Source organism: Vitis riparia, chromosome 5 (assembly GCF_004353265.1).
Source record: "Vitis riparia cultivar Riparia Gloire de Montpellier isolate 1030 chromosome 5, EGFV_Vit.rip_1.0, whole genome shotgun sequence".
NCBI classification, from domain to species: domain Eukaryota; kingdom Viridiplantae; phylum Streptophyta; class Magnoliopsida; order Vitales; family Vitaceae; genus Vitis; species Vitis riparia.
The window spans coordinates 2,829,857-2,857,716 of NC_048435.1; the positions used below are offsets into that span (position 1 = coordinate 2,829,857).

General features: G+C 33.9%; 3 protein-coding genes across 6 annotated transcripts; all 3 read left to right on the top strand.

Moving 5' to 3' along the window:
* Positions 1-556: 556 nt before the first annotated feature.
* On the top strand, positions 557-17,635 carry LOC117914598 (sucrose nonfermenting 4-like protein). Of its 2 annotated transcripts, XM_034829986.1 has the most exons (14): positions 557-736; positions 1,217-1,415; positions 1,550-1,637; positions 2,827-3,009; positions 3,835-3,969; positions 4,087-4,146; positions 4,403-4,492; positions 5,126-5,260; positions 10,623-10,767; positions 10,842-11,015; positions 14,942-15,005; positions 15,141-15,210; positions 16,259-16,373; positions 16,935-17,635. In XM_034829986.1, the coding sequence occupies exons 2-14, from the start codon at positions 1,306-1,308 to the stop codon at positions 17,024-17,026; spliced, it is 1,461 nt and encodes a 486-aa protein (XP_034685877.1). In that variant the 5' UTR covers positions 557-736; positions 1,217-1,305; the 3' UTR covers positions 17,027-17,635. The 2 variants fall into 2 exon arrangements, with proteins under 2 accessions (XP_034685877.1, XP_034685878.1); XM_034829987.1 differs by lacking the exon at positions 557-736 and having other exon boundaries at positions 757-1,415.
* A 1,268-nt stretch (positions 17,636-18,903) lies between these two features.
* On the top strand, positions 18,904-22,106 carry LOC117914869 (L10-interacting MYB domain-containing protein-like). Of its 3 annotated transcripts, none has more exons than XM_034830378.1 (4): positions 18,904-19,127; positions 20,996-21,324; positions 21,413-21,643; positions 21,735-22,106. In XM_034830378.1, exons 2-4 carry the CDS (start codon positions 21,001-21,003, stop codon positions 21,756-21,758), a joined length of 579 nt encoding a protein of 192 aa, XP_034686269.1. In that variant the 5' UTR covers positions 18,904-19,127; positions 20,996-21,000; the 3' UTR covers positions 21,759-22,106. The 3 variants fall into 3 exon arrangements, with proteins under 3 accessions (XP_034686269.1, XP_034686268.1, XP_034686267.1); XM_034830377.1 differs by having other exon boundaries at positions 21,810-22,106; XM_034830376.1 differs by having other exon boundaries at positions 18,905-19,127; positions 21,413-22,106.
* A 2,300-nt stretch (positions 22,107-24,406) lies between these two features.
* On the top strand, positions 24,407-27,090 carry LOC117914065 (ADP-ribosylation factor-like protein 6-interacting protein 4). Its single transcript, XM_034829236.1, has 5 exons — positions 24,407-24,554; positions 25,357-25,511; positions 26,307-26,365; positions 26,478-26,573; positions 26,687-27,090. The coding sequence occupies exons 1-5, from the start codon at positions 24,442-24,444 to the stop codon at positions 26,744-26,746; spliced, it is 483 nt and encodes a 160-aa protein (XP_034685127.1). The 5' UTR covers positions 24,407-24,441; the 3' UTR covers positions 26,747-27,090.
* The last annotated feature ends 770 nt before the right edge of the window (positions 27,091-27,860 follow it).

Below are 27,860 nucleotides of genomic sequence, written 5' to 3' on the forward strand. Positions count from 1 at the left end.
TAAAAAACAATTGATAGATGATTCTCCTAAAAACACTTTTAAAAATAATACCTTTACTAAAATTAATAGAAATACTATAAATGCATTCTAAATTATTAATAATATATCTTGAATTGCAAAATAAAAGTTTGTTTGATAGTAATTTTACAGTGAAACATATTATTATTGCAATAAGCCCACGTGTTAAAATAATTTATCATAAATATAAATGTCACTTCAATAAAACATGCTACTATTGCAAAAAAACCTGTCTAAAACATATTACTATTTCAATAACCCCACATGTTAAAATAATTTATCATAAATATAAATGTCACATCAGTAAAACATATTACTATTGCAATAAATTAAATCAAAATTTAACTGTAGCAAATATATAATAATTTATAATAAATACAGAAAAAATTTATAAATGGTAAAAAAATTGAAAAAAGGAAGAAGAAAATGCCAACTTGTAGTCTTGTACAACATCATAAATATGTGTTTATTATATGTACACAGAAAAAGACAGAAAATCCAATTAAAAAGAGGGAAAATCAATAGTATTTTTGATATAGATTTGGCTGCTAAAGATGTAAATCCCCCAAAACAACATACATATCACCACCTCATTATTTTTAATTTCTCAATTCCGTTCCGTCCGTCCGTTTTGTCACGGTCTTGAGGCTCAGAGCGGAGCAGCAGTGTCATACACCTTCTGGCCCTTCCTTCTGCCTTGCACCACCATTGTTTTAGGGTTAGCTTTTTTTGTTTTTTGGAAATGTTCGACATCCGTTTGTTTTCACGTGCTAGAATTGATTTTGTTTATTGTGTTTTTAGGGTTTGGAATTTGATTTTGTTTTGAAGGAATTGCTCCAAATTTCAATCCGTTTTTGTTGGGGGTTTGATTGTTGTTGGACCCATTTGGATTGGAATTCCGGGTGTTTGTGAAAGTTGATTGGGGTGGTTTTTTTTTTTTTTTTTTTTGGGTTTGAGTTTGGGATTTTGGGGGCGTGAATTTGCATGATTTAGGTTTTTCTTTTGGTGATTTGGGAACAGTTAGAATACGACTCAGTTATCACTGTTGTTTGTTTCTAGCATTGAAAGATTGAGTCTTTGATTTTGGAATATTTTGTTTAGTTGTTAATGTTTAGTGTCGAGTCAATTGGGAATCTACGAGGCTCAGCGTTGCAGTGGGTTGTAACTTGTTGGATGTTTGCCTGAATTGGTGCTGCAGTAAATGAATTAGAGGTCGGATTGTGAAAAGATTGCTGCTTGGAGGGTGTCTTTGGCGAGTTATTTATATTATTGGAGCGGATTCCGGGAATGGATTCTGCACGGGAAGGCGGTGGAGTTGCAGGCACAGTGCTAATCCCCATGAACTTTGTGTGGAGTTATGGTGGGAGAAGCGTGTATCTCAGTGGCTCTTTCACAGGGTGAGACTTGAATGCTTATACAAAAAAGATCCATGTCATTACCATATAATATGCTTGGTTTAACTTACCTTTTTTTTAGTAATTATTATTATTTTCATTTAACGGGTTTCTACATTTGATTTTCCCTTATGAAGGTGGACCAATCTTTATCAAATGTCACCAGTTGAGGGCTGCCCCACTGTGTTTCAAGTTATCTGTAGCTTAACACCCGGATATCACCAGGTCACTATATGATATTGGGTTGTCAATTGATGTTTTGATGTTTTTATTACCACGTCCTAATTGCTCCGATTAATTATCATCATTGTGAAGGGTGATTAATCTAAGAAGGCCAGAATTTATTGTATTTTTAGTTACTTAAAAAATCATTATCATCAAATATAGCATAGGCTCATAGTGACCCTCAAATCTATTATTTTCTATGATATGGATCGTCAATCACATGGTTTGGAGAGATGATGCATAATGGGACAAGTGCTCAATGGATTCTATAAAGACAAGTACACACACTAACACATATATACAATTGTATGATGAACTCTGTCTGTGTATGAAACGGTATAAAGTATTTCTAGCAATGGTTCTCCATTGACACAGCCTCTTGTATTCTCTTACTTGTGATGTGGAAATTTATGTTCTCTATCTGCAATTTTAAGGTATTAATAGTTTTGGCCGAAGGATGATGCACTAAGGATTTGGTACTTGAGGAAGAATTAACTATATGTTGTGAGGATAGAATTATGCATTACATGCCCCTCTGTTGCATGTCCTTGAGTTCTAAGAATAATAAGAGTGGATACTTGCATGTTTTTATGTGTTTAGTTTGAGTAATGAACACCCTTCTAATGCAGAATTGCTTGCTGGGCTTTGTATGGATTTATGAAAATTCTAATAATAAAATTTTCACTGCAGGCATGCATGGTTTGAATTTTATCAGAGTAGGGGCTGGTCATTCTGGAGTTGATAGGTCAAGACCATTTTGGGGGTGTAATTAAGAGATTATGTGAAAATGAGAATACTGGAGGCTGGGACCTTTTTTTTTTTATAAGAAAAAAAATAATCTAAAGAGTTCAAGGTCATTTAGAGGTGCAAATTAAGAGATTATGCTTAATCAAACGCAATCATGGAGGAGAGATGTTGAGAAACATTTTTCACATGCAGCCTATAAAAAAGGGAAAAAAAAAAGAGGAACATTTTTCACAGGCAATACATAATAATGACTATTCTTGAAGTATGCTTTGAACTTGCTTATATTTATCCAGATCTATTTAAACTTTAGAAAAATTTCATTGAAATAAAGAATTGTGCTGTTTAGATGTTTTATCTCCATGTTATACAGAACAAGTTTGATTTGAACCTTTATTTCTATTTGCAAAGGCTGGCATGCTTATGTTTGCTTTCTTCAATGCAGTACAAGTTTTTTGTTGATGGGGAATGGAGACATGACGAGAACCAACCTTTTATAAGTTGTACCTATGGGATAGTGAACACTGTCCTCTTAGCTAGGGAGTCTGATTATATTCCACCAACCATTAGTCCAGCAGTGCCATCGCTAACTAACATGGATGTGGATAATGAGGCCTTTCAGCAATTGGTAGGAGCCAGTTATACTTCAATAAGTGACATCATAATATCTCTGCTTCATCATCTCCGCTTCATTTCATGTGCTTCATTGTAATTTGATAATCAGTAAGAGGTGTTGGTAATTTTTTCCTTTTTGGTGCTTTTATTTCAGGCATCAGAATGTATATTAGTTTCCAGATAAGGAATTAAGGATTATTATATCCATATGTCAAGTTTTTGATGCTTGGGCAGCTAAATTGACATATTCCATCACTGCTAGTTTTGTACTTTGCCTTAAAGCATCTGTTTACTGAGAGTTGTCATTTTCTTTTTCCAGTGCTCTTAACTTTTCATGCCTTATCTGCTTACCTTGAAATTTTGTATTATGTTTGTCAATATTTGTTTTAGTTTAGATATTAGTCTTTTCCCTTGTTGGACCAACATAATATTCTTAACATTCCCAAAAATGATACATGGAATTGATATGAGAAGCATGGAGGGCATAGTGATTTAGAATCTAGAATTTTGCCAATAATTAAGAGAGACAACTTTTCCTTGGGACAAGCTAAGAGTTTAATGCATAGAATGAAGTCAACCAAGGTCTTCCCAGTATGGAATATGATCAATGAACTGGAAAATACCAATATTCTTTGTTATGACTGCCACCATTAATGCGGCCAATTATTGCTTCTATTAGAAAAAGTCCAAAAAAGGTAATATTATGTACTAATGAGTGGAAAATTGAGTTAATAAATAACATTGCTTTTCCATCATATCTTGGTATTTCTTTCATTCATTTGTAGGCTGTTACTTTATTATTGCATTTTCGCTGTTTTAATTCTGATATATGACACAGGTCAGAATTTCAGATGGTTCGCGGCATGAGGCAGTGCCAAGGATTCAAGAGACTGACTTAGAGGTCTCTCGTCATCGTGTTTCTTTGTTCTTGTCTACACACACAGTTTATGAGTTGCTTCCGGAGTCAGGCAAGGTTTGGATACTTGTCCTTGATCTTCCTCTATCATTTGCACATTTGGCAGTCTATTTGAACTTAATCACTTAACATTGTTTTCATCTTTTTTCTAATTCAGGTGCATCTGTCTTGCAGGTTATTACTTTGGATGTTGATTTGCCTGTTAAGCAAGCATTTCATATTCTTTATGAGCAGGTATATTTTTTGTTTCTTTTGAAAAAGAAGCAGAGAGTTGACAAGGCATCAAAGTACTTCCAAAATATTAACCAAATGATGCCTTAATGGTGGAAAAGCTGAAAATTTTAGTAGAAAGTTTTACTAAAACGATTCCATCCTTTTTGTAACTTCAACTTTTTGTGCTGATTATTGATTTAAAGTTCAGAACATAATGTTTCTTTCAGTTCTACAAATACAACTTCTTCTAGGAAGTTCATCTAGGTGTTCTTTACAGGGAATTTCTATTGCTCCTCTTTGGGACTACTTCAAGGGGCGGTTTGTTGGAGTTCTCAGTGCCCTGGATTTTATTTTGATTTTGAGGGAGGTATGTGTTTCTTGAAGTAAGTTATTCTGTCATTAAAGTCTATCTCAATTGCAATCCTCTTATTGCGGATTTTACTATTATAAGATATTCGATGGACTTTATCTCTCAAAATTAGTATGTGTTTCCAAAGCTGCAAATTTGCTATGTCTAGGAATGATAAATTGGTTTAGAGAAACCAGCTTTTGTTCTTTATTTAATGTGCCTTTGGCACATATTATAGTGTTTCCACCTTTTTATTTGTGGGTTGGGAAAGTCATCCATGAAGGACTAGATCTTTCTCCCTTTTTTTTTTCTTCCAAAATTGAAATGTGAGTCCTTATTCGAGGAATTAAGTTTCTTTTCAATATGAGATATATCTTATTTTCATTTTCTTGGCGTTTGAAACCATTCTCAAAATTTTTTAATTGTGCTCCCTGATGTCATTTTCTGTTGGAATTATTTTAAATACATTTGAAAATTTTAACATTCTAATGTAGATAGTGAGTGCTAAATATCTTATTGAATGACATAATAATTGATAAAATTCCTAGGGAATGGCATTATATTGCCCATGTGTTTGCCTTTTAAATTCAGACATCTTGATCTGTATATTACTATTCTGAAGGATGCGTTTTAACTCACATTTATTTGCAGCTTGGAAATCATGGGTCAAATCTGACCGAGGAAGAACTCGAGACACACACCATATCAGCCTGGAAAGAGGGAAAAGGATATCTGAATAGACAAATTGATGGGAATGGAAGAGCATTTTCAAGAGGTCTCATCCATGTGAGTGTTTTGTGGCCTGTTTAAATCTGAATCGTGTGAGGCCTCTTTGATTTGCCATTTAATTTACAAATTCATTTTTGTAATGAAGAACATGGTTTTTGGGAGGTTGCATTATTTTTTTTAGAGGTTTTAGTTGTTTTTTACTTTCTCAATCTGATCTTCCCAAGTCTCTTGTATGAAGGTGTACCAGAAGTCATACAGTTACTCATGTAGGCTTGCAAAACCCTTCAATCCTTCCATTAGCATGCATCAATTTTTGGCATGCACAGTGAATTTGATAGGCCCTTCTCTGTGGTATTTGCTGTATTGAATAAGTCATTACCTAGATGTTCCAATAGGATGAATATTTGGTGTGTATTGCACGCGAGAATCTTATTAACAAGTGTGCTTAGTAATAAATTCTGATATTTGGATTGATATACTTTTCTTTTTCCCTAGAAAGCTGATTTTTTTTTTTAATCAAACTGATGATTTCCTGTATCACAAAACTCATATCCAGGACTGCTTCGTGCCTCCAACTGCAGGAAGTCAATGAAACATCGCGAGAGAGTAATTTACCAAGTATTCAAATGAGAAACATGATTGTTAAAAAAAATTAATTTGGCTTTATGCTAAGGAGATTAACCATGGAGGTAATTAATGTAAATGTTTAACATGGAGAAGAAATATCTTTGAACAGTGTTTATTGACGTAGAAAAATCACATGATAGAAGTCCCTAGAAAAGATTAATGTCTTAGATGAAGGATGTTAAGAGAATACATGGTGGAGCAACTAGTAGGAGACAAGTGAATTGTGGCCATGATAAGTTTTACATTAAGGATTGCACGAGACTCATGCTTTTGCATTGGCTAGTGAATGAGAGTGGGCTAGGATGTTGAAGAAAAGTTCTGACGTGATATGTTGTTTTCTCATATATGTGTGTGCATTAAATGTGTAAACATTTGTTAATATTAAATGTGTTAACCTTAGTATAGAGGTTTAATGAAATACACTTCACAAAATATAGTTTCTTCACTTTTAAACATAATTTTAAGTTCTAAGTAGTTTCCTAATCAATATTTTATTCCAAAACTTTAAGTTCCTACAAGCCACTGGCAGTGTACCTAAAAAGAAAGTATGATTGTATATGAGTATAACAATATACATCTATATGCGATTTAATGTGCCATGTTCAAGGTCATAACTTTTTAAGTTCATAAAATAAAAATCCTTGAAAAAGAAAAACTAATATAGGAAGCCACAATTTTAATTCTTCACTGATTATTACCTTAAGGTTAGCATTATGCCTGCCTTTTTGATGACATGTGCAAAATGTTTCCATGTAGGATTATTAGCTGTCTTTGTTTCATCTTTTTCATTCATTTTTAAACTTAAATTATCATTCAAACGATAATATAATAATCTTTTTAAGAAAAATTGATTTTTTTTTTAAATAATAAGAAATAGCTTATTATTACATATTATTTATCATTGTTTTTTGGTACTTGGTGGGGTTCGAACCTAGAATCTCTCACAAACCAACCCCAAACCCTTGCCACTTGACCCAAGCCTCAAGGGCTACATATTATGTATCATATGTATTGTATTTTATCCCTCACATCAATCATAAGGTCAACTTAAGATGCAAAACATTGTGGGAATATGTGTTGCTTTAGTTAAAATTGTAGCATCTAATATACATCGTGCCATGTGTAGGAGGTTTTCAACAACTTCGTTGATATTTAGTTTTAGAAATGAATAAATACCAATCTTCACCATTTGATTCAAACTTGATTTTTTGTGTTCTATGTTGTTATTTCTATGGTTGACGAAACTAGAGTATTTATAAACTCAAGGTTAGAATTGCTAGGAAATGTTTCTATAATTAAAATATTTTTGGAGAAATAGGATTAAAGCTCAACGGATTAAATGTGGATTAAGTGAAACTTAGATATAGAAATGAGGAAATACCAAAAAGTAGACAGTCTGGAAGATTCTAAAAGTGATAAGTTGTATCACTAGAATTCATCATCCATAAGGAGAAGGAAAATTTAAGCATATATTATCCTGAGAATTAAAGTGGGATGGATGAAGTGAAGATGCTTTTACATAGTTCTATGATTGATTGGGGTGGGTGAGAGTGTGTATAGGTTGATTACTCAATGTTCATGTTGGACTTCATTGATTGGTTGAGCACTCTAAATCGGGATAGGGTATTGTTTTTTGTGTCTCTCTTTGCTTTGTTTGACCTTTTGGCATCTTTGCATACAGTGTGCATATACTTTTGGTGCAATGCGCTTTTAATGGAATTGATCTTTGCTTTTAAAAAAAATTGTTGTGTGACCGGTGAATGCACATGGATGCCAATTTAGTAATAGAGAGGTTCTAGGTTCAAGTTCCAATAGGGGAAAAAAAAGAAAAAAAATTAGCTATAAAAAAAGGAGAAAAATTATTATTATTGAAAGACAAAACATTATAGAAGGAAAATAGAATTTGAAATGAGAAATTAATGTTATGTGGAATAATGATAAGCGAATTAATTTTATTCACCTTCCCTGAGGTTTTGGCCAAGTATACTTGATCCTCATTAGTTTGAAATTTCATCAAATATTTCCTTTATTTTGAGTGAGAGGTGAGCGAAAATAAAAAATGAAAAGGCTAGGGGAGGTGAATTCATTTCATTTGTTATTTTTATTTGCTAAACACCTTTATCATTTTTATTTGTTATTTTTACTCATCTCTCCTCTTTCTCAAAACAAGGGAGATATTTGATGAAATTTTAAACTAATAGAGGCTAGTTGTATTTAGCCAAAGCCTTAGGGAAGGTGAATGAAATTAACCCATTATAAATGATTTTTATCTATAATGAGATAATTTATTGTGTTAGAACAATAGCAAAGTGGTTCTTGATGAATCAGAATAGAAAAGGCTATTATCTAAAGAAACTGTGGTTGGGATGATGAAAAGTCCAAATGGCTGTTAAATTTGAGGACTGTGTTAGAAAATTGGGAAAGGAGTCAGAATGCAAAGTACTTTAAATAATATTGATGCGCAAAAAAGGAAATTGAGAAAGCGGTGAACGGGGCTAAATTTAAGATGCATGATAGTAGTTAGATATACTAACAGATGGAACTTTGATTGTGTTGCATAAGCTTGAAGATAATTGAAATTATAGAAAGGTGAAGTGGCTTGCAAGTTGTTAAATTAGAATAAATTTGGTGCTTAGATTTGATAGAGCACTATGCCTGAATCTGTGAATGTTATTTTAGGAAAACTAAAAGCAGAAATGACAAATTATTGGTGACAAGAGAGTCCAGAGTTACCTATTTTTGTTATTTAGTCTCTCATCCTTAAATAGGGAGAAAGAGGATGCTGGCTGGATAGTTAAAGTAGGAAGAAGGGAAGACCTCAAAGGATGTCATTGACATAATGTGAAAAACATGTTGGTATAGGATTTATAAGAAAGTATGAGCCTAGATAGAGTGGGGTGGAAAAATTAGATTCATTGATGACCTTTAATAATTTGACAAATGAAAAGAACATTTTTTATTATTATTTATGGATAAAGAAGTATTAATATTAAAAAAAGACGCCAAAAGAGCGACTTGAGGTGTGAAAGACATATACACCAACTGCCAAGAGGCTCAACCAAGAAAAGGAGCTACAAAATAGGAAGAGTTACAACACCACCTTCAACGAGAGCCCCCACCAATCAAAGAAACTAACTAGAGTCAAAGGACCATCATTTATAAACATTTTAGCCTTTGGAGTGGTCACCATCAAAGGCAATTCTCTTGCCTTCCAAACTGTCCAAAAGATACATAAAGGACTTGCTTTCCCAGCCTTACGCTTTTTGCCCACAAATAAACCATACCAACTTAGAAGTGTCCCTCTAATTGACAAGGAAAGCACCCAAGGCACCCCAAAAAGAGCAAAAAGCAGCTCCCATAAAACCCTTGTCGTTACACAATAAATAAGGATGTGGTTTATGGATTCTTCATCAGCTTAGCAAAGATAACATCTATTCGCTAAAGACCACCCTCTTCTTTGAACTCGATCCAAGGTTAAAGCTTTTCCCTATGTTGCTTTCCTAGTAAAGAAGTTCACTTTAGGCTACACTCACAAATTCCAAATGATTCTCATTGGAAAAAAGACTAAACAGCATGGCTCCAAGGCGGTGTAGAGGGACTTAATTGAAAACTTGCCGCTCGCTTTGTCCAAAGCACCCTATCTTCCTCCACACCCTCTTCTTTTACAACCTCAACAGAAACCTCTCCACATCATTTGCCTCCCAATTGTTGAAGGGTCTAGAGAAGTAAGGGCTCTACCCCCCCTCCCCCCCTTTTCAACTGAAGAATTATAGACATCCACCACGCACACGTCCTTAGAGTCAGTCGGCTAAGGCAAACAAAGAAAGGAAGGAGTCACATAATGGCACATTCCCACACCACTTGTCCTTCTAAAATTTCACCCTCCTCCCATGGCCCACCAAAAAGAAGATCTTACTACTTAAAAGGAAATCCTTCTTGGTGGCTTTCCAAAACCTGACACCATACCCCTCCCTTACTTCCTGAGAATACCACCCCCTTTCTTCTTCTTCATACTTCCCTTTGATAATTTCATTCCAAAGGGTCTTTTTTTTTTTTTTTTCATTTGCAAAATGTCAATTCCATTTGCAAAAGAGAGTCTTATTGAGCATTGAGCGACACGTCACACCCAATCCCCCTTTCATTTTTCTGAACAAATAATTGCCCATCTTACCATATGTGGCTTCCACACGAGAGCCTCACCACCCCATATAGAGTTCCTTTAAATCTGCTCTTGCCTCAATCTGATCATTTGTAGCATGCAAAGCAAAGACATAAAATATATGGGCAAGCTAGACAAAGTGCTTTGAATCATGGTAATTCTCTCTCCTTTGGAAATGTATTGTCTCTTCCACATGGCCAACCTTTTATAAAACCTCTCTTCCACTCTATCCCAAGCCACCACAAATTTAAAAGGGGCACCCAAAGGGAGACCCAAATAAGAGGAAGGGAGACTACCCACCTTACAACCAATAACAACGCTATAAATGTGATGCTATAAGTTAAGAGCAACATGATTAGTTTCTTGCTGCATAACACAGTTGCTTACAAAAGAAATCTAGTTAGGCTTCCTTATGGGGCAAATTTCACAATTCACCCTCCAAATTAATGCATGGGGTTGTGTAACAAATTTTTGTGTTATAAATCATTAACAGCTGATCCCTGTGTGCTTCATCTCTCTCTTGATGTGTGTATGCTTTTGTGTCTGTCTCACTATTTAGGAAGGTAGCATCTTAATTGCAATATCTGTATGGAAAACTTCTCTCATTACCTAAATGTTTGGTTGTTGTACTAGGCTGGACCATATGATAATCTGAAAGATGTTGCTTTAAAGATTTTGGAAAATGAGGTGGCCACAGTTCCCATTATCCATTCATCTTCAGAAGATGGTTCTTTTCCGCAGCTTTTACACCTTGCTTCACTTTCTGGAATATTAAAATGTAAGTTTTTTTGGTTAATTTACCAATTAATGGCATAGGAGCTATCACTTAGCAATGGATCTGTTATTTTGCAGGTATTTGCAGGTATTTTAGACATTCTTCTAACTCCTTGCCGGTACTCCAACTACCAATTTTTGCAATTCCTGTTGGTACATGGGTTTCAGAAATTGGAGAAGCCAATCAAAGGCCACTGGCCAAGTTGCATCCAAGTGCTTCACTTAGTTTGGCCTTGGGTTTGTTAGTTCAAGGTATGCCTTTTTCCCTTAAAAAAGTAAAATGATAAAATAAAAAAATAAAAGAAAACTGAAAAGGCAGCAGTTTATTATGGTATCTCCTTTGTGATACCATGTTAAGACCTGGAACCTCTAGCATCTTCAAGGAACACCTAGGGCATCCCAGTCTAACATTCTGAAATTTTCTACCTTCATTTTAATAGTGTATCCTTTAGATGGATGAGTTTACTGTAGATGCAGCAACTTACTGCAGGTATGAATTAAAATGGTGTCACCTATAAAAAAAAAAAAAAAGAATTAAAATGGTGTGATACCCCTTCCATCATTAATTGTGCCTTATAAGTGAAGCTGCTGTTTTTGTGAACCTTTGGTACATGGACTCAACACCTTTGCCTAGAGTATATGGTGTGGACATGGCTACAGTGCCAAGGTGCACTGCTGTGGGGAGGCACCAGGTGGTGGGGAAGATGAAGCAAGATAGAAAATCAAAGGGCAAAATGATAAGAAAAAGACAAAAGGAAAATTGCATGATTTTTTCTTAAATATTTTTGTAAGTAATTGAATAGTTTCTGGAAGTGAAACAAGTCTCTGAAGGATTGACATATGGTTGCTGAATGATGCACTAGCTTCCTAAACATCTGGTTGAGGTTTCTTGTATTCCTCATCTTATGACAAAAGATTTTCAAATAGGCTCTTTAACCTCTTCACTTTTAAATGAACCAATTATTTGGTGTATTTTCTAGGAGTTCCATCATCAACCATCTAGGAATACATGTTTACCAAACTAATACAATTCCCAATAAATAATCCTTACACTTGCCACTCACAGTACAATGTCCATGTAACACAGATCTGAATTGAAATTCTTGAAGTGCCAATCTTGAACTTGAATCAAACATCAATTAATTATTTGAAAATTTTTATTAAACAAGAAAAAAAAACTGAAGACACTTTCACAATTAGCTTCATTGAAAGGGAACTTTTATGTCACAAATCTCTTTTACTTTAAAGTGCTTTACTGTGTAACAGAACACAATGTAAAGTATTTTTACTATGTAACCAAACACAATGTAAAGGTTTTTTACCTATTGTTCAACATTCCTATAAAGGTCAGATCGAGGCTTGAGAAGATTCAAAGAGATTTTATTTCGGGACATGGTGCTAAGAAGAAAAAGTTGTGTTTAGTGAAATGATCAATTATTTGTAGAGATTAGAGTAAAGGAGGGTTGGGTATTAGCCTATCAAAAAAAGGGAGAACTGGGTATTAGAAGTCTTTCTTTGTTTAATAGGGGTTTAATGGGGCACTCCTTAGAGAATGGAGTTGGAGATAAGCCTCTTAAGGAGGATTTTTGGAAACAGGTTAAAGGAAGGGTGTTGGAGTTCGTGTTGTGAAAGGAGGGTATGGGATTGGGTTATGGAAATGCTATAAGAAAGGGGGGAGGGGGAGGGGGAGCAAGGGACCTTTTTTTTTTTTTTGATAAGTAAAGAAAATTCATTTATAAAGAGACGCCAAAAGAGCGACTCTAGGTATACAACCTATGCAAGGTATACAAACCTATACACCCACCATCAAAAAAGCCAAAGACAAAGGAAGAGACCCAAGCACCCAAAAGGCCCAAAAACCTTACAATGATCCCAACCAATCTATAAAATTCACCAAAGTTTGAGGGCATTCTACTATAAACAGCTTTGCCTCAGACCAAAGAGAGCATAAAAAAGAATATTTCAATCTCTGTATTGATATTTCATCATCCTTGAAAGCTAATCGATTTCTCACCTTCCACACCGTCCAAAAAATATGAAGGGGAGCCGCTCTCCACACCTTCCTGTGTTTCTTGCCCACAGAAGAGATCTGCCAACTAAGTAGAATCTCTCTAACTGAGCACGACAACACCCAAGACACCCCAAACAAAGAAAAAAGCAACTCCCATAAGACCCTTACTTTTGAACAGTGAAGAAGCAGATGATCTATGGTCTCCTCCTTTTCCATACACATGAAGCATCTATTTGCCAATGACAATCCTCTTTTCTGAACAAGATCTAGGGTTAGTGCCTTACCCCATGCGGCCTCCCACGCAAAAAAACTGATTTTGGGTTGTACCCACACCATCCAAATGCAACTAGATGGAAAAGAAGTAGGGCAGTCCGCTTCTAGAGCAAGATATAGAGACTTGGCCGAAAAAATGCCGCTTTTCGTTTCGGTCCAAACAACCGTATCATCTATGTCTCCAAGGACTCTCTACCCGTGAAGATACCCCAAAAATAATTCCGCCTCCTCCACCTCCCAATCGTTTAGGGCTCTTGAAAAACAAGGGTTCCAACCCCCCTTACCCCCCTGCATCAAGGGATCCCAAACATCCGCCACCCAAGCTTCCTTTTCGATCGATAAGGCAAAGAGGGAAGGAAACGACTCACACAGAGGGGCATCCCCACACCATCTATCCCTCCAAAACCTCACCCTCCTCCCATTGCCGACACTAAAAGAAGTCCGCGTGCCCACCAAATCCCAATCCATCCTTATTCCTTTCCAAAGCCTGACGCCAAGCGCCTCTCTCACTTCCTGAGTGCACCAACCCCCTCTATCTTCCCCATACTTCCCTCTAATCACTTGATTCCACAAAGCCTCTCTCTCGTTTGCAAAACACCAATTCCATTTAGAAAGGAGTACCTTATTGAGAATGGAAAGGCATTTGATCCCTAAGCCCCCGTTCTTCTTGCTTAAGCACACCACCTCCCATCTTACTAAATGTGGTTTTCTCTCCAAATTGCCACCGCCCCAAAGAAAATCCCTTTGGATTTGCTCTAGTCTTCGTCTAACTGAACTTGGTAATCTCAGGACAGACATAAAGTAAATGGGAAGATTTGACAAAGTACTTCGGATCAAGGTTGCTCTTCCTCCCTTAGATAAGTATTGTCTCTTCCACATAGTCAATCTTTTGCGGAAGTGCTCTTCCACTCCATCCCACACTGCCACTGACTTAAACAGAGCACCCAAAGGAAGACCCAAATAAGTGGACGGGAGACTACCCACTTTACATCCAAAGTCCAAGGCGAGATCATCAATATCCACTACCCTCCCTACTGGAATGAGTTCACTCTTCTCCAAATTAATTCTCAGCCCCGAAACGGCCTCAAACCACATTAGCAGCCAACTTAGATAAGTCAGCTGATCTTGGGAGGCTTGACAAAACACCAAAGTGTCATCGGCAAAAACCCATTGTGTATTTTTTGGACAATTTAGGAAGAAAGGAACCAAAAAGTGCTAAAAAATGCAGAGCAGCCGGTTCAATCATTGAAGAGCTCCTTCTTGAGAAACTTGTCATCTTGGGTTAGGATGTACATAGTAGAAGGATCAATACCTCAAAACAATTTGTAGATTGGGTGAGTAGGTTTTTGTGTTTTTCCTCCTCTAGGTCATTCCTTTTGATATCCTTCACACACACACACACACATATGTATGTATATGCATATGGTTTTCTTTTTCCAATATGGTTTCAAATAACTATGGTTTTGGGTACTATTCAAAATTCATGGTTTTCAAACTACAAGATATCTTTCTAAAACAAGAAATTCAAAAAGGTGAAAGGGTTCTGTTGAAAACTACTATTGACGAGATTGAATTGTGATTGACAATAGAAAAGTATTGCCTTGAAAGAATCACTCCTAGCAATTGTTATCAGATAGCTTATGTGGCTCTTGTTTGACCTTTTGCTTTTTATTCAGATTTGGGTCATGGGTATTAGTTTATTTGTTTATCATTGAGCCCTCATTTTAGTACCCAAAATCATTTCCTCATATATATATATATCTTAAGTGCTAATAGATAAGGGGTGCAATGGACAGGGAGATAAACTCAAGTTGCCATTTTTTAGCAAAATTCATATGCCATAAGTGTCCATCTTCTTTTGATTCTTATTCCACTGTCTCCTTTATCTCTGCAGCCCAAGTTAGTTCGATACCAATAGTTGATGACAATGACTCATTACTGGATATATATTCTCGAAGGTAAGCTTTCGTTCTTGTTATTGTTGTAATATTACTTTGGCATGTGAATTGTGTTAAAGTATCTAGTATATAGAACTAGTTTTCAATTACTCTTCCATGATCATGACATGTATACTTTCATTGTTGCTCTGACAGTGATATAACAGCCTTGGCCAAAAACAGGGTTTATGCACATATTAATCTTGACGACATGACTATTCATCAGGTAATTGTATAGTAATATTATTACTTATATAGAGGTGTCTTCCAATTGCAATCATTTCCTCCATCCTCATACGCTGGTGCATGTATTCCCTGGATTGTTAAGCTTTGTTGATAAGTTTGATTTGAGGAGAGTGAATCTCTAGTCTCTTTATTTCTATTGTTGCTTTTATAGTTGAGACAGTTGCCCACACTGTCTGCAGTCACGTTCTCTAGATAGATATTGAGATAGTGCTATGAAAATCATAAATTGTTTGTAAATACATGTATTCAAATAGAAATACTAGGAAGGGGAAGGCAGTAAACATGGCTGATTAAAAATAACACAATGCTTATGTAATGCTCAAAATTCCCTAATTCCATGGAGTGCATGGATCACTATGAAGATTGTGTAATCATTATCTGGACTGGTGACTTGAGACTCCAAGTGGGGTCTCATCTATGGAAAAGTTGGTAACTTGTGGTCTATGTAGCCAGCTTGGCCATACGACCAGATGGAAATGCATGATCAAGAAAATCTTTCTGATTTTATAAGAGGTCTTTACAAAAGCAGGTTTTGGTGGGCAACGCCTACTCCTAGGATGTTCATTGGTGTTCATTTGGGGGTAGGCAAGGGTGGAGCATCCATGATCAAGAAAATCTTTCTGATTTTATAAGGTCTTTACAAAAGCAGGTTTTGGTGGGCAACGCCTGCTCCTAGGATGTTCATCAGTGTTCATTTAGGGGTAGGCAAGGGTGGAGCATCCATCCCATGTCTCATTTTTTCATTGATGCTCTTGGACAAGGTGGTATTTGATTTACACTCAGTACTTGCAAAACAACATGGATAAATTGCTCTAGGGTTTGAATGATCTTTGTAAGGATTAAATTTATAGGAGACATGTTCATTAGTAAAGCGCTAATGCTTTTATTTTTGTATAACCTTTTTTTTCAATAAAATTACTAATTCTACTCATTGAAAATACAAATCAGATTGAAGGCAAAAAATTATGTGTGGAATTTTAACCCACAGTTAACTCAAATCCCTTTTCTTTCTTTTTCCTTTTTCATAGGCATTGCAGCTCGGACAAGACCCTTATTCTCCATATGAGTTCAACAGTCAAAGATGTCAGATGTGTTTGCGAACCGACCCACTGCACGAAGTGATGGACCGATTAGCAAACCCAGGTTACTTCTTTCCTCCTTTTCTTTCTTTGTTTTGTAAGATGTACTCCTTTTCTATTGAGGGATAGGATTTGGAAAAGAGTGCATAAGAACAATGCATTATTACGATACAGAACAGTGCTTGGCCAGCTTATTTCCAGAAGATAGTTTGTTGTAATTGAAACTTTAGCCATGATGACAAGTGTACCAATTTATGATGGCTGATTTTCACGGAATTTATGACTTGGTGTTCTGAGTGTAACCAGGGTTTAGGATTCAAGAAAGCCATTGTGGCCTTAAATCTGGTTAAATTGAGGGTTGTGGCTTCTTTGTGAGGTTTGTTGTCAGGTTGAGGCTGGTTTTTGTTGAGGAGGGGTGTCTATAATATGTCAAATTGTCCCATTGGATGTGAAATAGTTATTTTCACCTCTGAGAAGAGCTCTTGGATGGCCCTGGACTTTTACTGCAGATTGATTATAAGCCACAATCCAGGGTTAACCTGATGCTCTTTGTTGTTTAGAGTTTTGAGCAGCTCTCATGAATCCTCGTCACTTAATTAACTACCTTTAACGATTGGATTTTCAGGGGTTAGGCGGCTTGTCATTGTTGAAGCTGGCAGTAGGCGTGTCGAAGGCATCGTCTCCCTGAGGGACATTTTCAAGTTCTTACTTGGTTAGTCACAAGCAATTGCCAAAGTTTGTTGAGAAAGCGTATCTGCAGTGGGTTTGGACTCTGACACACATAGCGGGCGCCATTAATCCTACCTCCCCTGAAGAAATTACAGCCCCCTTCAATGGTGGTAGTTTTGCGACCTCATTTCTTTCAAATTTTACAATTGAATTGGCCTCATGTTTCATTCCCTGGTCTCTCTGGAATATTAGGCTGAAGGAAATGGCCTAGAAAATTGAGAGGATTCAATTTTTCTTCCAAATTTGTTCTTCTCCTCCTCCCACCTCCCCACTCCCCTGCCCATGTTATCATCAACAACTAAATTGCGGTGCTAACAATAGCTACCATCTGGTGAAATCATTGTTCCATGCTGCTGCTAAGTGCTAACAGAAAAAGTTGGGTTAAAAGAAGGGGATCAAAGAGCAATTAATTGATTCAAAAGTCATGTGTCCTGTTGTGATTGGCTTTAGGGTTTTGTCTGTTGATCTCTGTGTTGCTTTAACCAATTTTTATTTACAGATATTGTGACATCCAATGTATATAAATTGGGCGGCAAGCTTAACTTTAGAAATTACATGGACCAGTTTCATGCTTTCAATTAATGATTTCCTGCCTAATTCTGAGATCATGAGATTCATAGTTTATGTTCATAGCTGAAGCGATTCAATCCAGATCCAATCAAATGGCTTCACTGATGCTTTCATGCATTAAGTCCAAAGTTTAGGACTCATTTGTTCATGTTTTTTGTAATTTGTTTTCAAAAATTGTTTTTAAATCACATGACCAAATAGGCTCCTAGTGTCCATGTGAATTGATTTTATTTCTAATTTTTTATTGGTCTGTAATTCTCAAAAAATAGTCGATGCTTTTTAAGAACAAGAGTTTGTTTGGAATTCGGGATTTTCTTAACTTGTTTTTTATGTTTTCAAACATTTCTTATAAATAATTTTTAAAAAATAAGAGTGTGTCTGATAATGATTATACGAATTAAATACACTTTCTTAAAATAATTAAAATAAATAGTAAAAAATGCTTTATTTTAAAAACATGTTTTGGGAATAATTAATAATTATTTTTATATTTTTAACTCTTCAAAATAAAGAAATTAAAATCATGGTACAAGGATAATAAGGTATTTGGAGTGTTTCTTTTCCATATTTGTCTTCATTTTTTAAAAGCATCCTTTAATTACATATTTTTATAAGATTGCTCTTAGTACATAAAAATGGAAGGAAATCTAAATTTGAGTGAGGAAAGGTTTTGATTATGCTTTTTATTCTTGTTTTCATATTTAGAAAAGATGTGGACTACTCTTTTTCATTCCTCGTATTCACAATCCAAACATAATTCATTTTAATAAAAATCTCCCTTTATGTATTTTTTTCCTTCATTCTCTTCCTTTCTTTTTTTCTTCTTTCATTCAACATTTATCAATTCAAACGAGTCAACATTTTCTATTTGTTTATCTTTATTTTTATTATTATATTTTTGAAAATGATTATTTTGTCCGTTGGAGGTTAGAATTAATTGATTAAAACGGACGAAATAATCTCATTTGTAAATTTAACATTTTTCATATTTTTCTAAAAAAATAACTCATTTTTGATATAAATGTCCTTAATTATTTTAAATATTTACATATAAGCTTTAAAAAAAAAATTATTTTTACCAAAAAAAGAATAAGAACGTTTTTGTCAAATTATGATCATAAAAAACGGAGGGTTGTATTTACAAAATTGAGTTCTAATGACCCTTTTAATCAAATAAAGTCTTGTGTTTTTTTTTTTTTTTAATTTTTTTTTTTTTGTTAAAAAATGTATAAGGTTTCTTTCTTTGTTTTTTCTCCTTTAAAGCGTATCGTTCAATTTTACATAAATGAAAAAAAGTGAATTTTTATTTTCTTTTTTATCAAAATAGAATTTATCAGTGAATTTTTATTTCCTTCTACTGGATACCGGTACGGCGGTACCCTCTTTTCACCGCCGGCTGCCGCACCTCGCCGCTGCCGCCTAGCACACCATTCTCGGCCTCCACTTCTGAGCAAAAATCCGAGCTTCAACGGTCTTATCTGAATTTATCCGTTCTCTCTTCCTTTTAAGTTTTCCGAAGGTTGATTTCTCTCTCTTCTTCGTTCTTTCTCAATGCTGAATTCAATTTTGGAATATCTTGAATATCTTCATTTTTATGATTTGCTCAAGCCAAATATTGCTGTGATGTAATCCTAAGATGCTTAAGTTTGCAGATGTGATTTTCTTTCAATTAGGAATTTGGGCGTTGCTTGAAAATGTGATTGGTGATATGGTTTTTGTGATGTGTGGATCATGGCGGCAGATTTGCTTCCATAGTTTTAAACTATCAAATTTCCTGCAATTTTTACAACTCGATATTTTTTTCCTTGGATAACTAGTTATCATATCAATCAATTTGATCAAATTACCTCTTTGATTCAAGCTCAATTCGCCTAAAACACCTGTAGATCTTGTCTCTAGATCATCCTTCCTATGAGAAAAATTAGATCTAGACCCTCATGTTTGTGAGAACTCACGAAAACATGTTTGGCTATTGAGAAAATGAAAGAAAGTGAAAGAAGAAGAGAGATTTTATTAAGAACATAAGAGAGAAAATTACAAATTTGCCGAAGTACGAAAATCCATCAAAAATTTCCCAAAAAGTGCACAGCGGCTGCAGTTTTTGGATCATTCCTTTAGTGCTTTGAACTACTATATAGTCCACATTACATGCTTTATTGATGGGATGGTATATAGTTATTCCAATGCTGTGCATTTGTATATATATATATATATATATATTAAGAATTTTCGTAGAAATTTTTTATGAGATATAGAAGAATAGAATACTTCTTTGGCTATCTTCTCCATGTGATTATTTTGATTCTTAGTATAAATGAAATGTCTTTCTTCAGAATTTTCTTACTTTTGTTGGGATTTCTAATATCAGGATGATGACTTGATTGCTGTATTTTATTTTTATTTTTGGGTGGAACAATGTGATGATTGAAAACGTTTAATGTACTGAATTTTCATGGTTTCAAGAATTTGGGTTATTATATTCCTGAACATTGTAACTAAACATTTGATCCTATTGAATTTGTATTTTTCTGTATTTATAATGCTTTTTCTGTTGATCAAATGTTTGAGGCTTGTCACTGTCAACAATGTTGATGGGAAGTTAGCAAATAGCAAGGAATGGTTTGTACCCTGAAAAAAATCCTAGGTTGCCTATCAATTTATTTCTTTAATTTTCTATTAGGAAGTTTGCACATTTGGTTCTGCTATAATTCCTTTCGGGCATCTTGGCGCTCTCTTCTATTCAATATCTTTGGCTTCTCTCCTTCTGTATATGGGAATTATTGTATGTTTCACGTTGTTATTGCATTGAATCCAAGTCATCTCTAAGTAGCTATATAAAAGTTGTTTAACATCACATAGTTGGTGTTATTGGGTAATTTAAATTTTAGCTGCATAACATATTTTAGGATCTTTATCATCTTTCTGTTTGCTGTTAATGGTGTTTTCAAGACTCCAACTGCTATATTATCAATGATGATGTGGCTAACATCATAATTGACAGTTAGTTATATGAATCGTGAGCTTATTTAGTCAATATATATTTTCCCTTTTCAATCACTACTTGTTCTTCTGGAATGAATAAGAAGTGGGGTGTGAATTTTTTGTTGTTTCCAGAGGTATACTCTTTGTTCAATAATGTTCATTGAATCTTCTGTGCGTAAATTGAACTGATAGCTCACAATTTTGCTCAGATTTTCTGTTCGTTGTTGATACATACATAATTCTTATCACGTGATCTTGATTAGTCCGATTACATCAAAGTCAATAAAAATACACTGATGCAGGGCCTTGCCATTTGGAAGAAATATCATCTTTTGATAGTTGTGCATTGCTATTTGTTACTTTATTATTTATATATATTCAATCATTATATTATTCATCTTGCAGAGATCATGGCTCAACATGTCGAAATTACTAGGGCAAATTGGAGTGATCCCACCCAAAGGAAACACTTCATTGATCTTTGTCTCCATGAGGCAAATAGTGGATTTAGGTCAGGTGGAACATTAAAGCCTAGTTCTTGGCCTCGAATTATTAAAGAGTTGGAGAAGTTAGTTGGAAAGCGTTTTAATCAAAAACAGCTTAAGAATGCATGGGACTACATGAAAAAGCAATACCTCACATGGAGTAGATTGATAACTATGATGGGAGATGGTTACAATTCTGTTACTAAAACTTTTGATTTGCCAACTGAAAGATGGGAAGAATACTTACAGGTGATTTTCTTATTGATTCAAGTGAATTTTTAAAAAGTTGTCTTATATATATGTATGTGACTAACTAGTTGTTTATATTATAAAACAGAAATATCCAGAAGCTAAGCAATTTCGTTATAGGCCTTTAGCAAATGCTGAGGAATTAGAGGCATTGTTTGGAGGAGTGCTAGCAATTGGGGCTAAAAACGGGAGTTCTGAGGGGATGGACAACACATCATCGACACATTCCACATCAATGCCTTGTGAAATTCCAATTAGTCTAGAGGAAGATGACAATTTGCAAAGAAAATTACATTGGGAGCAAACTGCTGATGATGAGGTACGAGTTCCTCACAGAAAAAGAAAGAGAAAATTAGATCAAATTGAAGCAAAAGTAAATAGTATAACTTACGCCTGGGAGAATCTTGAAGGACCCTCGGTGCAAGAATGCATGAAGATTTTGCGACAACTTTTCACTTTTGAAAATCCACTATATTTTGTAGCAGCTAATGCATTTTGCAAGAAGAAAGAATATCGGGAGTTGTGGATGGATATGGAAAGTGACCAAGAGCGGATAGGATGGATTTGGAGTCTGCGAAAATGACATAGAACATTTGGGAATAGGTAATGAACATAAAACATCAGTACAAGTTTTTTTTGGTTATTTTTGGATATTTGGTGCATTGTTAGATATGATACATTTGCATTATCTTTAGTTTCCTATGTTACTATAATTTGTTAACATAGAATATTTTTGCTACTTGAATGTTACTTTTTACAATGCCTTATGGGATTCCATATCACTCCAGATCAAGTTTATCATCAAGGAAACCATTTGTAATTAGATCATGCATTGGCTATGTTTGGTTTTCGGAAAAGTACTAAGGAAAGAAAAAAAATGTTAAGGAAAATAATTTTATCATGTTTGTTTTTAACATGAAAAATAGGAAAAAAAATCAAATATAATTAAAATTAGTTAGAAATTTCTATTTTTTAAAAATTTTTTAATCTTTACATATAAGAGGAAAAATAAATAAAATGAATTTGAGATAGCATATAAAATGATTTATTGATTTTAAATCTATTTTTTATTTTCTTTCACTTTTTCTTTCTTTTTTACTTTTCCTCTTTATTTTCTTTCTTTCGTATTTTCCAATAACCAAACATAGCCTTAATGAGCCAAAAATATATCAACATTTGCTTTTAGATGGTATATCTAATGTATGCTATTATTATATTATGAGTTTATTTCTCTATCTGACATATTTCCAAAGAAATTGTAGGTTGTTGATTTGAATGTCAGAAAGGAAAATGACCATCATTTTTAATAATAAATAGTATTTAAAATTAATATATTAAAAATGAATTCAAACACTTTATGTAAGATAATCTTATGAATTTCTAAATTCTACCACTTAGGTAAGAAAATCTACCAATATTTGAAGTTCCCAAAAGAGATATTATCCTTTAATTATTTAATGATATTCAAATAGCATTTTTAGAAGTAGAATAGGTGGTGTTTGTTTTTTTCTTTACCTAATTTTAAATAAAACTTTAATGTTTAATAGTGTTAAGTATTAGGTTATTTGTTTTTAAATATTTTATTTCTATTAAATATTAAAAAGTAAAAAAAAACTAATATATTACTTTTTTTCATTTAGAAAAATTTAAAATATTTGACTTTTCTATTTAGTAAAAAGTTTATAATAAGTCATTAAAAAGTAGAAAAACAAATATCCTAAAATCTAAAAGTAAATTACTTTCAATAAAAAACTAAAAAAACAAATGCTCTCTAAGACAAAATTTTAAGATATTATATATATATATATATATATATATATATATATATATATATATATATTAAGAATAAGGAGATGGTAAGATAAACCTTTATGTTATGTTTGGTTTTCAAGAAGTATTAAAGAGAGGAAAAAAAAAAGATTTTTTTTTTTATTTAATTTGATTATGAAAAATACAAAAATAAAAAATAAAAAAAATCAATTGTTTATGTATTTCAAAGTTAATTAATTTTTACATAAAGCTAGTAAAATAATATAAATAAGTTTAAAGTTACATGTAGGAATAATTTATTGATTTTAAATTTATTTTAAATTTTTATTCATTTTTTTTCTTTCATTGTTTTTTTTCATGCACTTTTTCTTATCTTGATAACCAAACATAACATTAAAGTGTATTACCTTTTATATTATATTTGTTTTACTTTCATATAAAAAAATAATTATTTCTATGTAAAAATAAGCATTATTGAATGAGATATGATTTAAATTCGCTTGCCAGGCATTTAATTAATTTGTTAATTTTGCCCTTTTACACCATGGTAAAAAAATTGGATTATTTGATCGTCTTTCAAAAACTTAATTTTTGAAATTTAACCCTCAATTCTTTTTTTTACAAAAATGTTTTCTTTTTTATTTATTTGTTTATAAAATAGCGGTGTCTTATAAAATCTAGATGTAAATATTTGAAATAGTAAAAGACATTTATGTCAAATTTGAGTAAATTTTCAAATAAAAATATAAGAAATATTAGATTCATAAATTTGAAAATTATTTGATCCCTTTAACCGAGATTAATTCTAAAAAATTTGATATTTTTATATATTTAGAAATATATAAGAGAATTATTAATATACTCTTATTAATTTGGATTAAATTTTGTCAAGTTAATATTACCTTAATTATGTAATGTAAGAGTAAATTTGATAATTATTTTTGTAATAATAATAATAATAATAATAATAATAATAATAATAATAATAATAATAATAATAATAATAATGTTAAATTACTAATTTTAGAATTTTTATTAATGTAGTTAATTTTAGTATTTTAAAATATTTAGAAATAATTATATTATTATTTCTTAAATGATTGTTTTTAAATTATTTTATGTTAATTATATAAAATAAAATAAAATATAAAACTTTTTTTTTTAATGATGCATTCAAATATTTCTAATATGTAAAAATAAAAACTCAAGTTAAATGGAAGGGTATTCAAATTCATATATTAGATTAGGGATCTAAATAAGAGGCAATCAGTAAGACGACGTCGTTTTAGTTGTGAAGGTAATATGAGGCAGGCGCCATAGCCATCTGCAAGAGAGAGAAAGGAGGAAATGGTGAAAGAATTGGAAGGACTGACAGAAGAAGATCGGCGCGCTCTTCGCGGCAGCAAATTCGCACCTCTCCCTTCATCATCCGCCCGCCCTCCTTCTTCTTCTCAACCTAGGTCCCCTATTCTTATTATTATTATTTTTTTTTCTGTATTTTTCGTTTGTTTCCTGAGAAAATATGTTTATGGAAGATAATTGAATGGGACTAAAACTTCTGAGGATTTCAAATCCTGCAACAGATAAACAGCTCCATCCCTGTTCTTGCTTTCTTCTGAATCCGTTTGCACGTCTCAATTTCTTTTCTTTCTTTCTAATTCTACCAACCTATGGTTGATGATAGGGTTTTTGTCGGTTCCAGTTCTGCATTTTACCTGGATGTGGCATGATATATCCTTTCGTTGATAGAGAAAAACAATGCTTAAATGTATACAATATTGTCTGATATAATCGAGTTCATGATAACATATGTTTCCCACTGTGATTGTAAAAACTTGGGAGGGGAATGATTCCCACGATCCCTATTTACTATCTATAGTTGGGCAGTCTATTGGCGATAAATTAGGGTGATTTGAGTGTTCAGGTACAAGGGGCTGGGCTAGAAAGAGTTAAGAGGGCTGCCATGAGGACCATGGGTAGAGTTAATGGAGAGGGAGGATTTTTGTGGCCAAGACCAAGAAGTTTGGAATATGAAGCTTTGTTGAGTTGATTAGGGAGTTCAGTTATGTGTTGAATCCTGGTTATGGTGTCAAGTTATAGGGAAAAATGATTTATTTTGGTTTCAGTATGGTTTGATAAATACGGCTTTGAATCCTGCTACAAGGAATGAAAGAACAGGACTTTTGTGTTGGAAATTCATTTCTCCCTTAGGGTTACTTTTCGTGGGTGCTGATTTTCATTCACTGGTGTTTTTTGGTGTAGGTTGGCTCACCCTGGTGGACCATTGACGACAAACAAGGCTGCTGCTTTGGCAAAGTTCCTCGAAAGAAAGCTCCATGAGCCTGGTGGATTGGCTTCCATAAATCCTGATCTGCTGGAATTGGCAGTCAAAAATGCGAAAGACACAGTGAATGCCAGTAATTACTACTTTTCTCCATTGAGTTTGTTTTTATTATTGTTTTGACTTACACAGAATATGCTCATGGTTGGGATGTCTTGAGGTTCCTCCCTGTCCTTTAGTGGCCCTTTCAGTGAAGAGATTTAAGGCTCTTCGACACAAAAAAATTTGGTTTGCATTTTTTCATGTTATGATACTTTGTTATGCCTTTTAGAGGGAAAGAATGCAAGATTTTTTTATGTGATGCCCTCATAGGTGTCTAAAGTGGTGGAGAGACTGAAGCACATTTTGGTTAACTGCATTTCTTCTCTCTCTCTCTTGCTTTGAAGTAGTCTTTAGTGGACAATTGACAGAATGCTTCTGCAGATGCATGGGTTCTGTTTCTTCATTGTTTAGTACTCCTGTGCTTATACCAGTCCTCGACATTTTGAGCACATCAATGTACTTTGACAGTTTTGTTCTTTCTATACAATATGTTTGAAAAGATTAAGTGGTCAATCTTGAAAAACAAAAGAACTTCTTCATGTTGATTCTTTATACTTGCTATTTTTATGGGAAAATCCTAATGCAGCATTTGTGGCCGTGAACCACCACTACCACTTTAGAATGTCATTGGTCTAGGGTTTAGGGTTTACTAGTCTGGTTCACTAGTCTGGATTTGTCTTTCATCTCTATAATACGCTGCTCACGAACACATTAATAGGATACGAGCTGCCTTTTTGCTGAAATACCGTAGTACATGCATCAGTGTATTCTTAAATTATGGTACAGGAGCTATCATGTGGAAGCTGGCCTGACTTTTCTTCTATATCAGGTGGAACTTCAAAATCTGGAAGGACAATTAGGCATGTAACTTCATTTGGTGAAACTGAGGTTTGCTGAAATTGCATTCCTGTAATCATTTCCTGAATATTGTGAAGATGTTTTTGTCTATCTTTTCCTTTGCCTCCTGCTTTGACTTCATAAATGGTTGAAAATTTGGCAGAACTCGCTTAAAGAAGAGGAAGTGGAAAATTCTGAGCTGAAGAAACATAAGAAGAAGAAAAAGAAAAAGGAGAAAAAGAAAAAGGGAAAACAGAAGGTGGTTTGCTGATGGATCTGATTCATCCGCTTTGTTTATTTATTAAATTTTTTTTCTTGCAATGTGATCTGATTCATCCACTTCAATTTTTCTTGTTTCCATTTTTGTTGCAGGCAGTGGAGGACCCTGGACATGCTACATTGAAAGGGCCAAAAAAGAAACTCAAATTGTGATATGATAAAATTATAATTCATCATATTGGTTCTATCTGAGAATCCATTAGCCTCTCAGTAATTGGGGAGTAGTAAAAAAGTTGGAAAAATTAGGGTTTAGGTGGTGGCAAATAGAGTCACAGATGTATGTGATTGTGGAAGGGTATTTTTTCTTCTTTCCTTTCGTCCCTCAACAAAATGTTTCAATTAGTGCAATTGTTGTTAGACGAGTCATTAAGTCCTGAAATCTGTGTGATTGAGTTTGTGAGTTTTGATCCTTATGATTTGCTTTAACTCTTATGCAGCCTGAAACACTTTGATCCTTTGATTGGATTCTTTTGGAATAAATCCAATTTATTTGAAAAGGCAAGTGATTAATAAATTCTTGTTGAAATGAGAAAGTGCAAATAGATAAGAACTTAATTAATTCATTTTATACACTACGGTCTCTAACAAACTTGAAATGGGTGGTTTTCTTCCCTCTGTTCTTTTTTATGAAAGAACTCAACTTTGAGGAGATCTAGCTTTTATGGTGTGGTAAAATGGTAGAGTCTTGAGAGTCAGTCCAACCATCATAGGATGAAAGGGCCAACCATAAATTTTTCTTACAATTGTCTTAAAAAATAACTAATAAATTTAGATATCCCTGCTAATCATGGTAATCCATGAGTCTAATAAGAAATGGTTTTGCCCCTGCCAATGTGACCAACTAAACCCCTGAACTTCCCAATAGAATTGAAGTAGGAGGAATGCATAACCCATACCCTTTAAGCGGACGATAGAACCAAAGGAGGAACCAATTGTGACAAACTCGAATTTCTTGATATAAATGACACCATAATTAGGGTACGATATTAGTCTTTCATCCTCTTAAATCCAAGCAATGAACGTTCAGAGTTTGGAGTTTGTAAAACATCCAACTCCAGATAGGTTTGCTCACAACCCAATTTCGTATGGGAATTAAGGTACTTTCACATTTGATGGGTTAGCATCCAACACAAACCACTGATGCACTATGTAATGCCCCCACAACGAGTATTTCTACATTTGATGGTCGAAATACAATACAAAATTCCTGAGGAATATATGTAATACCTCCGATGATGGAAGTCTTTACAACAGCATAAAACTCCTT

Coding starts and splice junctions, on each gene's coding strand:
- LOC117914598 (XM_034829986.1), top strand. CDS start 1,306: ATGGATTCTGCACGGGAAGGCGGTGGAGTTGCAGGCACAGTGCTAATC. Junction 1,416..1,549: donor CTCAGTGGCTCTTTCACAGG/GTGAGACTTGAA, acceptor TCCCTTATGAAG/GTGGACCAATCTTTATCAAA. Junction 1,638..2,826: donor TAACACCCGGATATCACCAG/GTCACTATATGA, acceptor TCTTCAATGCAG/TACAAGTTTTTTGTTGATGG.
- LOC117914869 (XM_034830376.1), top strand. CDS start 21,001: ATGGCTCAACATGTCGAAATTACTAGGGCAAATTGGAGTGATCCCACC. Junction 21,325..21,412: donor GATGGGAAGAATACTTACAG/GTGATTTTCTTA, acceptor ATTATAAAACAG/AAATATCCAGAAGCTAAGCA.
- LOC117914065 (XM_034829236.1), top strand. CDS start 24,442: ATGGTGAAAGAATTGGAAGGACTGACAGAAGAAGATCGGCGCGCTCTT. Junction 24,555..25,356: donor CCTTCTTCTTCTCAACCTAG/GTCCCCTATTCT, acceptor TTTTTGGTGTAG/GTTGGCTCACCCTGGTGGAC. Junction 26,366..26,477: donor CTTCATTTGGTGAAACTGAG/GTTTGCTGAAAT, acceptor AAAATTTGGCAG/AACTCGCTTAAAGAAGAGGA.